The 12,767-nt window shown below is 41.2% G+C and overlaps 1 protein-coding gene across 1 annotated transcript in view; it reads right to left on the bottom strand.

Annotated features, from left to right (window-relative positions):
• ptprn2 (protein tyrosine phosphatase receptor type N2) overlaps positions 1–12,767 on the bottom strand; it is a 131,342-nt gene that overhangs the window by 91,105 nt on the left and 27,470 nt on the right. Inside the window, exons 4-9 of the mRNA XM_072378759.1 lie at positions 9,859–10,103; positions 6,585–7,038; positions 6,147–6,443; positions 5,841–5,881; positions 4,981–5,405; positions 1,360–1,446 (exon numbers count right to left, since the gene is read on the bottom strand). Of these exons, the coding sequence (XP_072234860.1) occupies positions 1,360–1,446; positions 4,981–5,405; positions 5,841–5,881; positions 6,147–6,443; positions 6,585–7,038; positions 9,859–10,103 (1,549 nt within the window). The remainder of the gene's footprint in view (positions 1–1,359; positions 1,447–4,980; positions 5,406–5,840; positions 5,882–6,146; positions 6,444–6,584; positions 7,039–9,858; positions 10,104–12,767) is intronic.

Genomic DNA, 12,767 nt, shown 5'->3' with positions numbered 1-12,767 from the left:
AAAAATTCAATTTTGTTTCTACAGCAGTTTATAAGGACCAAACTAGGTATTACAGAAGAAAATAAAATCAACTGAACTGAGAAAGGAGGTAATAGTCCAAGAAAAGTCATGAATTTAAGACTAAAAACTGAAGTCTGAAACTCCAAAAATTTTAATTCAAAACATCAGAAAATTAGAGCAGGATGCAATTATATGTTGTCTCTCTCCCCACTGTAACAATACTAAATCAAGAGAAGAAGAATTTTGTATATGAAAGTATCAGATAATCCTACATACGTACATCGATACAACATTTTGCGATGACTTGAATACCACCTGCAGAAACTGTAAGTTTCCACTGATTAAGCATTTTCACCACAATGTGCATGAATGAAAGCGCAGTGGAGGAACACCACCGACTTTTCATTAGCATCTAGATAACAACATTAATCATTGCGTGTGTCAGGAGTTGATTTTGAGTGATGTGAAATGACAGGTGTAATAACCAAATTAAGTGAATCAGTGCCAGCATGATGATGTATTCTGGTGTTCTGGCTCATCAAAACTAAATATAGTGTTGGATTTAAATATAGACATTGCAATGTCTCTGTGTTTGCATTCATTTTGAGGTAACTTTTGTGTGAGCCAGAATATCCTGTACAGTATTTTCGATAGTTGCAGTGTGGCCACACACTGCAGTGGTCTGGCTTTGGTGTTCATATGCTGGGGTTGTTCCTGAGCCACACAGACTTCACTTCTCCTGCAGGAGAATTTCAAAAGGCTTGTCAGATCTTCGGTAAACACATCCCCATCTGCCTCGTACATGGTGTGACACCAAATGTACAGCAGAACCGCAGTACAAGCACAAAACATCTTAGGTTCAAGGACAGTTCGCCTGCTCATTAATATATTACCCCCCTTCTGTTGGACTGTTTTCCTCATATCAAGCGCTGCATCTACTGCTGCTTTCAGTTCTCTCTCTTTGCCTCTAACTAAGAATCGTTTGATGGCTGGACTGCTCTTTTTCTATCAAAGGGTGCAGTGACAAAGGTGTTGCAGAACTGTTTTGAATACAGTGCAGGCAGCAGTATGCGTCTGGAGGTAATTAGGCCTGATTTCTCTCGCCACATGAAGTCAAACACTCCAAAAGGTCAGAAAAACAACAAACGCCAACACAAACATGGCACAGCATTTTCATACAAACAATCCTTGCAGCGACTGGACAAGCTCCACTCTGTTTCCCCAAGCTCAAACCCACCAAACAAAGTCATTTCAAATGCTTTAAATGTGACCAATTATCCTTTTTCCCCATGTATAGCTTGTAAACTGTGAGGTGAATCAGTAATTGTGACAGAGTAGGACATTTATGTCTGTACATACGAGAGCTGAGTGAGGTCTGCGGCATGGAGGCTCAGTCTCTGGGTCAGTCGCTCCATCAGATCCAAGCCCTGGTCATTGGTGAGGGAGCTGGAAGAGACACAGGACACAGTTGGGAGTCAGGTTTGCCCATGCAACACAGACGCAGATATTCAGCCATTAAAATGCTATTTTTTCAGGGTGATGCTGCCACAATTCATTCCCGCAAATGGGTCATTGCACACAAGCAAAAGCTATGGTTGTCTGAATGGATGTACTGCACAAATTTGCACATTGCAGACAGACACACTCAAAGACAAACAAACACACAAAACACCGTGCCAAGAGAAAAGGGATCAGCTGCCTCTCCAGGCTTGCTAAATCACCTGTTTTTTTCCAGCAATGAGACAAACAATAAGGTGCAAATGGAACCTGCATGAGGTGTAATGGCTGTATCATATGGACGTTTCTTTCTCTCCCTTTCCTCCTCTCATCTTTCTTCTTCTTTTGCATTGACTTTCTCCCTCGTGTGCACATAGCCTCAAAGTAGAACATGATATCACAGAGTACACGCAAACACACAGGTATGCACGCACCCTCACGGTGAGATGAGAATAATAAGGTGCAAATGGAATGGAGGTGAAGTGTAATGGTGGCCTGATAAAGCCATGCCTCATCTCAGCTCAGTCTGCAGCTGCTTTCTCACTCAGAGACTCAATCGCCAAGGAAATAGACCAAACAAAGCAATCTGCTGGCCAGCGCATTGTACGCTGGAAAGAGAAGGGCATCCACACTCAGAAAGCTACTTTATTGCTGACAGCTTAACCTGGAATCACTGAGAATCACTACCAAGTGACTGCAAGGTGACATGCACCAAAAAGTCTTGGATCTTGATGAGACATTCTTGAAATTTCGTTTCAACTCCATAATGGAGAAATGTGAAATAAACAGGAAAACAATTTCATGGAGTACTGGGTATTGAGTTCAATATCACTTACAGTGTATGTTCAGGTTTTTTTTACACACTCAGCACCGTCTTGAGTTGAAAAAAGAACTTCCTTTGGTCATATTCAAGTCAGAATTATGCAGAAATATTGTGTTGAGCCTGTGTTTGACGCCACATTACAGCAGCTTTTCTTTAATAGAACAAGGAACAGTGTGCTGTGAATGAGCGGCTAATTCATTCCACCTTTGAGAGAGTGGAGGCTTCTTTTTTCTCCACTTTTCATGGGGTTTTGAAAGTTAAAGCTTTACTGAAGCAATTCTAGACACGTTTGCATCCCTCTGTGGTAATTCTAGCAAATGGAGAGCTCAGGGAGTGACTTGGTTGTTGATGCTGGCACTTTTCCCCTTGGGTATCTCTCTGTCTCTTTCTCCTCGATCCATACCTTTCCACTTCCCTTCTCCACACATGCCACCCAACCCTCCTCCCACTACCTCAACCACAATGTCAGGAGCTGTCAGATAAGCAGGTTTATGTAGCCTCACTGCAGGGTGCGAAGAAGCTGAGGGATAACAACTGTGCAATCATGAGGTGTAGCAAATGCAGGCACACCTCTATAGGCCAGCTATAGGTGTCCAATAGGTGGGCTGAGGACAGACAAGGAGGAGGTGGTGAGGATATTTCACTCAGAAGGTGACCGTTCCTTTCCCCTGGCATATCTTCACTTATATTGTGTGTTAATCTGCTATTCCTATTTGTACGGCAATAAGGCAACAACAACTGCACCCATATCGGGCATTTATGAGGCTACATGTGTTGAACAGGTGAAGGACGACGTAGTGACACTGGACTTGATAATGCCATAAAGGGATTTGAGACAGTGCCAGGGGCAAAGACACAGTCGATAGGAACTTATCTTTGCTGAGACTGAGGTAAGTGAGAGGGAGAGGCAGAGAACTTGGCCACCCTTTCTCACAAAGGATCATCATTAAAGCTGTAATACAGCACAGTGATACCCACACACCAGGGGATTTATCATCCCTGCTATTGTAATCAGGGACACTAAAGATTTCAACCTACAGCTTCCTTTTACATAAAGACGGCACTATTTAGGAGGCTTTGACAGAAATTGCATTGCTTGAGGGAAGTGTTAAGTAAGCGAACAAACAAATAAATGCTTGGTGTCAAAATGGGTCTACTTAAACTAGGTCCAGCAGTATGTTGGGAGCAATAATCTATAGTATAAAGCAGCAATGAACTACAACATCAAATCAGATTCAAAATTGTGAGAGGGATGCACAGACTTAATCTGTATGAAATGCTGCCACACATAATATACAGTAAAAGCTTTAGAAAATATTCAGCCCAATACAATACTGTCATTCCTGTAATTTGATTAAATAGTTTCTGCTTTATCTTCATACAGACAAGTACGTAGCATCACCCAGCTCCCCATAATGCAACTTTTAAGAATTTGGCGATTGATATTTTATCCATTCCAGGAGAAAAACTAAACAAAGTACAAAAAATAACAAATTGCAATACAATAAGTCCATTTATACAAGTCAGATTCTTTAAAATTTTGATTAATAATCACATTTTAATTTTAATCTATGTAAGCAAGTGAGTCACATCCTATCTGCCTACCATCCCACAGATTTGTCAATAGGAACTCTTATTTTCAGGTATTAATTAGAATTGTATCCCTTACTTACATAAATACCTCACAAATTCTAAACATTGTGTGTTATTTTTATATTTCGATCTAAAACAGTAACCCCCCCCCCCGGTTTTACTTATATTAAATGTGATTAGAACTCACCAGAGATAAGTCATAGATGAGGTATTGAGATTATATATGTGAGCAATAGAAGTCTTTCTGGTATATTAGTACTTTATCAGTTTCGTTCCAGCTGCCACATTTACAGCCCGGACCTGCATGGTCTCACAACCATGCAAAAGATAATTGTGTCAGTTTGCCTCTTCTCCAGTACTCGGTTCTCATCAGAAGCTAATCAGATATATTCTGGGTGCCAACTGAATGTGAAATCTCATGTTTCATTTGCTCTGGCAGAATGCGTCTGTCCCCCCTCCTGTTTAAACAGATTTCCAAAAGACCTTGCTCGAAGTGGTCCAATCACCATGGTTTATCTAATATGTGGTGGCTTTGAAACAAAAAGACTGCACAGAGTAGTGCTGTTCAAGCTTGTTGCTCAGTGCGACGTCACATGTTTCATGGCTCAGATTGTGGGTCTGTCCAGTTACATTACGAGGCATTTTGGTATCCAGTGATTTTTTAAAGCCGTTTAGATGCTAACAATCAACTGAGAGGTTCCAGACCAACTTTTAGTTATAAGACAACTGAATGTGATTTTACTTAATCTTCTCAGTAGAAATCTAAAATGTAAGCAGTACCTGGAACGATCAAACCTCATTTGATGACTTGGAAATAAGCCACTGAAATCTCAAACAGGAAGCTGATCAGAGAACAGCACTGCCATGCTCTTAAGGAATTTCTCTAAAATAAGCATTGATAAATACATGATCACTTATGTTTACGCTAATATTTGTAAGTAAATCAGGAGTTCATCGTCATTTGTATGTTGCTTATGTCTTGTGCTCCTCCCTGTGTATTACATACAGATAAGCATTATATAAATCAATCATTATAATGTCAACATATAACATTGAACTACACTTACTCTGAGCCGGTGATAATGTAGCCAAAGTGTCTGTCCTTCCCTCTGCTGGAAAACTCCTTCACTCCCACGTGGATCAGCTGGGTTTTAATCTTCACGTCCTCCTTCTGTGGCTCATCCAGCTGCTTCTTCCCTGCTGGCGCCTGATCCCCCTGCATCCACCTCTCAATCTCAGAGTCCATCTTTGAATCAGACCCTTCTGCTGCGCTGGTCAACCGTAGGGTGGATCCTTCCTTTGCGGGGATGGTCAGGGTCCTCTCTTCTGAGAGGTGAGGGACAGAAACTTGGTTCTGTATCGTCCGGCTCTGGACGTTCTCGAGTCCCACCGTCTTCTGGAGGGGAGCAGGTGGCCCACTGTTGACCTGGGGAGCATCGCCAAATGGCTCCATGTTGAGGTAGTCTAGCAGCTTGGAGAAGAAGGCTGCATTCTGTTTGGAGCAAAGGCAGATTTCTTTTTAGAATAGTAGAGAAATGTTCTCCTCAGTTTCCCTACAGAAGATAGTTTATGGCTTTTAGAGTTCTGTTAGAAATTCCAATCTTAGGAAGGTTTGAATTTGTATTGATTCACCCCCATTTCTGAGTCAGAGTGCTGGTCCAAGGTCTAATGATAACCTTTCTTGTTCTTATTAGTTTACCGATTCACAGTCAACTAATTTGATCTATTCAGTGAAAATATTGCAGAAATGTTAAAAAAAATCTGTGATTATGAGATGTCTTTCAAGTTCTAATGATTCAAAAGTAAATGATAGGCTATATAATTGTTAAATCATCACTATGTGAAGTAGCATTCAAAAGTGAATAAAATGTTTGGACATGTCTCGCTCCCTTAGAAACTAATTTGTTGAGAGTAATTTGGAATTCACCTTGTCAATGGACTCTTTGTCTGCACCGTCTATTTGTTGGCCTGGAAACAAACACAATGTATGTGAGCAGATTGTGTGAAAACCGAGGTCCGTTTTTGTATTTAGCAAAGAGAAACAGTTATGACACAAAATGAAAGACTCAAAAATACATTTGGCAGCATTTTCTATAAGGATTAAAAAGAATCCTTGTTAAGGCATTTATAAACTTATAATGTCTTGTAATCTTACATCTATTACACATAACACATTCAGCTACTCTGAATGGCGCCAACTTTTCTTCTCTTTTCCAACAGCACAAACACAAACCTTGTTGTTTCATTTTCAGTGTGTCTTTCTGGTTTAGATCCTGCCCTTTATGTGATTGCAGGTTCTGGTCTTGATTCAGAAGCACTGCTGCCGATGGCTCCCTGTTACCCTCCATCTCCCCCCTGGAGTCAGTGGCTCCTGGTTCTGGCTGGGCCCCAAGCGCTGGCTGCTCCTCCTCCAGCTCCTGCAGAGCACCTGCGATGACCTCAGCCAGCTGGTCCAGGTCTTTGCCCATCAAAGCCTCCATGTTGACGCTGTGCCTCCCCAGCTGGTTCACAGCATTCAGGATGAATGGCTCTTAATGGAGAAAAAAGGGAATAAATGGTCATGTTATATTTAAATAGAAAAAAAGTGTAAAAAAAAAAAAATTGAAATAAAGAATAATCTGGAGCAATTGCATAGGCCAGGGAATGAAATACAACGACAAGCTGATCTTACCATCCATGCTACCAAGAGGCTCTTTTGTGTTGACTCTGTTTGAGCCAGCCTTGAACAGCAGTCTGTCCAGATTAGGCTTTGCAGTTTTGGAGCCAAAAGCAACCTGAGTCTGCGGCTCTGTATGCTCTCTCTGAGCTGGCTGCTTGTAGCTGATGTAGTGGAGCTTTCCTTTGGGCCACACAGCCCCACCGCCTGGGACACCCTGCTGAGAGCCTGGTGCCCCACCAAGGAGCCGCTCCAGATGGTTAGAGAGGATCTTGCTCCTGTCTGGTTCCTGGCTGGAGTGGGTTGTACTGAGCTTTGGGTGCCTGCCCTCTCCACTCTGGGTAACAACTTTGGTGACTGGGGATTGGCCAGCTCCTTTCTGAAGGCTGTAGATGGTGGTCTCCTTCCAGGCCTGCTTAGGTTTTGGTCGAGTGGTCTCTGACGGACCGTAAGGCCTGATGTCTTCATTCTACAACACAAAATGCCCAGTTTGCCACATTTAGAGGATGGTAAATATGTTGAACATCATTTTTACAGATCCAGTGGCTCTTTGGATGGGAATCTCTGGGAAAGTATGTCAATTTTTCAAGTAGAGAATTTCCTCTCTGATTCACCTTGTAATAGGCAACCGCCCATTTGACTAACACGAGTGACTATTTCTTGACTTTATCCAAGAGGCAAAAAGTACAGTTTTTTATTTATTATTATACCAAAGAATTGTTCTTTTTTAAAATTATCATTATTATTAAATACCTGGAGACTTGACCAAATTCTTATGGGCCTCTGCTGTGGCTCGTATGTTAGTGAGCTTCTTAGCTAGACAGTGCTGGTCTTTCCTATAGGTTATATAGCTGGTTTCTTAGGCCACCATCAACAGGGGGGTGCCACCACAGCAAGTCAAATTTATCTTAGCAAGTGTACACGAAATGCACAACAGACGAATAAAAAATTATATTTTGTTTTTCTACAAGTTATGTTTATCAATTTTTCTCCCCCAACAATTTTATATACCCTTACCTTTATTTAGTTGTTTTTGATTAATTCTGTGCACTCACGTTGGTAAAATTAATCCATTCAATTTTTTATGATTTTGTACTACAGTAAAAAAGGAAAAACTACTATGAAAACTCAATATCTGTAGATGGATTTTACAGTTCTCCCATTAATCACTTTAGATGGGTTTTGTTTCCAAAAACTGATGGAGATCTGAAGTACTATTTTAAATTTAAAACTTGAATTTAAACTTGACTGTAAATCAAATTGAAATTCTTTTTGCAATGAAACATGCTGCCCCATACATGGTTTTTATACGTCATACATGTTTCTAATATAAAACTAAGATCAGCACGTTTTTAATGACTGCATGTGTTATTCCTGAAACAAAAACTTTCAAAATATCAACCTCATTAGTAATGTAATGTGTTATATGCATCATGTGGTTTTCATGAACTTTCTATTCTATGCATATCCATATTCTAACATATTCTTTTCAAAGAAGACTTAATATATTTAATTACTGCTTGCATCCGTTTATTAGTAGCCTATGTTTTGCTTTTTATTACTACATATTATTAAAAACTCTTTACTTTAGTGTGTGAGGGATGAGGATAACCCAGTGCTCCACATGGGCTTTGACCAGCAGAGATGCTAGGCTAATATAGTAACAGGACCTGGTAAACATTAGCATGTCAGTCACAACTGTTAGTATGTTTTGTTTGTTTTTTTCTTTACATTTCTTTAGAGATAAAGTGGCAATATTTATCTTACCAATTTCCCCCCTAGTCTGAGCTATACAGCAGCTTTTTTGCACCATGAAAACATCAAATGGGATGCACTGGGTGAGCATTGTTGTGACAGGCTTTAGAATAAAAAGAGATGCAACCTGTGCTCGACGAGACAGGGCCGGATATGAATAGGGATTCTAGATCAAAGACAACTGCCCTTGGAAATTGCATTATGGAAATCCTGGATGAGATAGTGTCACTCAAAGAGTAATTTCATGCATTTCCAGAACACACCACAAACTTTAAAAGCACATCCCCACTGTCACAGAAAGAGCATCAGTCCCTTATCTAAACAGAAAAAAATATGAATCACCTGATTATAAAGTTAGCTGTATGAGTTTATATTTCACACAAGATGAATAATGCATTTGCATTACAATGCTCTGCTACATACACAGGCATTTAAATGCCTTTTAACCATTTGGCTATTTAGCTGGAGTTGGCTCTGGCACCACTGTGTTATTTTGTCCTTTCTTCTCTCTGTGAAGAAGAGGAATCATTCTTCCCATCTGAGTCATAAGAGCCCACGCACACAGCATACAGTATATCCGATCTACTGAATAGCATTATTATCCATGTCGCTGCAGCACTAATACTAGTTCTCTCCCTTGGTGCCATTTTCTGTCCTTCAAACGTATAGAGAGAAAATGTCAGTCTTTCCAAACCCGGCATACTGAGAGGCCATAATGGCATTAGCACAGCAAGACAGAGGTGGTCTGCCATTCATGCTAACCATGTTTGCCTCTTTCCATCACAGTACACAACAAAAGACCTCATTTCATCAATAAGGAAGGTCCTGAACTCTTCAACTTTGCATTATGGCTGCACTGACACAGCAGCAGGAAGCGGCTCGGCTGTGACGAGTTCTGAGCACATTACACACAAAGCAGGGCGTCCACCCTAAATATGAAGATTGAATAATGTAAAGAATGATGGAGGACCTTTGAGGAAAAAAGGGTCCCTGCTCAGTGGGAAAGAGAGAGGACAGAAAGCAAGAAACAAAAGCAGAGTTGGGACGAGAGGGCGACCCAAGTGAAAGGCAGATAATGACTCTTCGTCAAAGTGAATAGGATGAGGTCCTTTCATTACTTAGACAGGAAAAATGTGATGTTCCTTTGTTGACTTATGCAAAATGTTGAATTAAATGCTATAAATCTAGCCAAGCACTAAACTTACACTTGGAACTTCCATAACGTTAAGCAACTTGCCTGAGACAGAGTAGCAAAGAAGTCTCAAATTTAGATATCATATGTGTTAAGCTCCAAAAACACTGCACCCTACTGAGCATTCCCCCTAATGCATGTAGACATCCATTTTTATTAGACCCCAGCTGGTTTGTTTGCCCACTTCTTTCAAACTGAATGTTTTTAAAGTGTTAAGCTTCCTGTTAAGTATTTTAATTCTTGAGTCCAATCCATGATAATACTGACAACATCATTATGAGACCAGGAGCCATGTAAGTGCGGTTACTGTTACTTTGTGTATACAGTGTATCGGGCTCGCACCTGAATCTTGCCTCCTTCTCGTTGGTCTCCTGGTTGTCGGTCTATCCCGGCCTGCTGTAGCAAACCTAGCCCCGTCAGGTACTGTTGAAGGTTTCCGCTCAGCTCTGCATGTGCAGGCCTCAATTTCCAGTTTCTGGAACTGCCGGATGCAGTCAGGGGGCTCTGGTGGCGGAGGGGGATATTCCTCAATTTGGAAAGCTCTCTAGAGATGACCTGCTGAGTGATGTCATCCTGCCACGTCAAACCTGGAAACAAAGAAGTCAGACTGAAAGTTGAAATGACAAACGATTCAAGTAAACTCATCTAACTGGTTTGATTTGAGTATAACGACAGCTCACTGCTCTTCAACTTGGAGCAAACTTTAAACATCCATCCATTTTCTATACCCGCTTAATCCAAATGTCGAGTCGTGGGGGGGCTGGAACCTATCCCAGCAGTCATTGGGCGAGAGGCGGGGTACACCCTGGAAAGGTCGCCAATCCATCACAGAAACTTTAAACATATTGAATGTATTAAAAAAATAAAAATTACATCGTCTCATGATGAATTGCTAACAAAAAGAATTTGCATAATTTAGATTGGAAATATTTGATGGGGTTGTTCTGAGTGGTGTATGGGTTTTCTCAGTGTTTTTTCTAACAGTCCAAAGACAAAGTCTTTAATTCTAAATTCTAAATTGACTACAGACACAGCGTGCTGTTTGTCTCTTAGTGTTGGCCTTGCGATGGACCAGTGATGGACCAGTGATCTGACCAGTGACCTAATGTTTGCAGAGATGAGCTTAGGGTATCTGTTGGGTATCTGTTTTACCAACACGCTCTCATGAGTTTCTGCACATTCCCATTTCCAACTCGTCCCATGATGACGCTTAGACAACAGCTGTTAGTACAAATTTTCAATGCACCTTCACTATCATTTTCTGATACGCAGGGGACTGCTACATTTTACCAGTTATCCTTGTGTGGTGCGAAGTGATGCACAAGCTGTGGAATAGTAAACAGACACAGGAACATTATTCTATAGCGTTGTTATCAAAAAGTAGCACAGTCTATATAAGCATGTCAAAGAATAGGAGGGGGAAAGATATCCAGCTCCCAAGCAAGGGACTTGTGTTGAATTATCATCTTAAAGTGATTATCCTCTTTATTTTGACCTCCTTCATTCTTCTAGCGGGTTCAGAGGGAAAAGTCATGATTAGGTGTTACATTATACAATAAATTACTTTTTCTTGTGGAAAGCTTCGCAGGATTTGCTTTGTTGTCTTGGCAATCTTCCAGCGACTGACAAATTACCAGCTCAAGAAACTCTGGATGTCCAAAAGTGTGAACAGATTTGTTACATCCTCTATACTACATGGCTAAGACTGAGATGCAAGTTGTTCTCAGGAAATTGTTATGCTGAAGCTCTTACTGTATTATAGAGTAAATGTAACAGTACAGAACAGTAAAGAAACATCTCAAATAAAAATACAGGAAGTCTGTATGGAATTACTGTTTGACACATGTATACATAGCCATGTAAACTCTCTCACACACACACACTCCAGCCAATCAACAAGCCAGGGGAGAATGTCACACTGTGGCCTGACGCCATGCCAACATATCTACTAATTGCCAGCACATAGTTGGGATGCAGAACTCCTGGGCAGGGGCAAAGCACAGTGGTGCCAGGACCAGATGGAGCCACCCAAGCAAAAAATATGCCCAAAACATGGCTCAATTCCCAATTAGCCAAGAGGCACAGGATTCCATAGCAAAGAGCATAGGCATACCAAAGACAATATACTTTCCTGTTGAGCCAAGATTCTAAATGATGACACTTCTAATGTTGTGCAGAAGCATTTTTTAATGAGAACGGCTAATTACGTCGGAGATGCAGATGAAGATTCCTCACCACTTCACACCTTACCGTTTACAGGCCTCATCTAAAGGAACAACACCACTGTTAATGATGTGGACATGTTTATTATCAATAAAATAACAGCCATGGTGGAAATATGAGAAAACATGGTAGCATTAACACTCCAGAACATCTTCATTATCTTGGTTTCTCACCCACAGACACTGGATACTCTCATAGATATTCATAAGCAGCAGATGAGGATCAGAGCAATGCAGAGCAGCTACAGATGCCTCCAGTCACTCTTGGCAGCGCTGAATGGAGCACAAAGCAGCGTATGTTGTCACTGTTCTGGAACACAGCTCAGCCATCCATCCATACAATAATGACAGTTAACTACCCGTAGCTTACCCGATGTGGGGTGTATTGACTATATGTTACCTTGGTGATGATCATTATACCATCATCAGCGGCATTGGGGAACTCAGGTCTTGCTTGAGCCCTGAAACATCCATATGTTACCTGCAGTTTACTGCAGATGGTTAAATGGCTGCAGAGTAAATGTGTGATGGCACCACAAACAGAATGAGGATGGCCTCATTGACTGTGACACCTCTATCCCCTCTGTCTCCTCAGGGAGGCACTCATTTCCATACATACCATGTTTTGTGAGTCTGCGATGGGTACACTTGAGGGGAAAGGTGTGTAGTCACAAATTACCAAGTCAAAATGAGCAATTTTCTAAAGTGAAATAGTCAAGAAGAGAGGTGGTGGGGGCCTTTATGGTTGGATTCCTCTCAATCAACCTCTCAGCTGATTATCCTGGCACTGAGGAGTTAAATGTCATGCAAATTCATCTGTAAGTCTTGGAAAAAGCAGGCTTCTTCATCAAATGTTGCCACTTTCTGCCTGATAAGGGTAGCATCCAGTCTTAGGCAAACGCCTCGGTTAATTAACGCCTTGCCATTAGCGCAACAGCTTTCAAACAAGCAAGATATTTCTGTTGGCCTCCTGTCTGTTTTCTGTCTGACGGAAAAAGGCAGAGAGGGGGGTCTCCTAAATATTCAAAG

Source organism: Leuresthes tenuis, unplaced genomic scaffold (genome assembly GCF_036924035.1).
Source record: "Leuresthes tenuis unplaced genomic scaffold, fLeuTen1.0.hap1 SCAF_24, whole genome shotgun sequence".
NCBI classification, from domain to species: Eukaryota; Metazoa; Chordata; class Actinopteri; order Atheriniformes; family Atherinopsidae; genus Leuresthes; species Leuresthes tenuis.
Note: the sequence above shows the minus strand (reverse complement) of the source record. Positions and strands in the feature narration are given on the sequence as shown.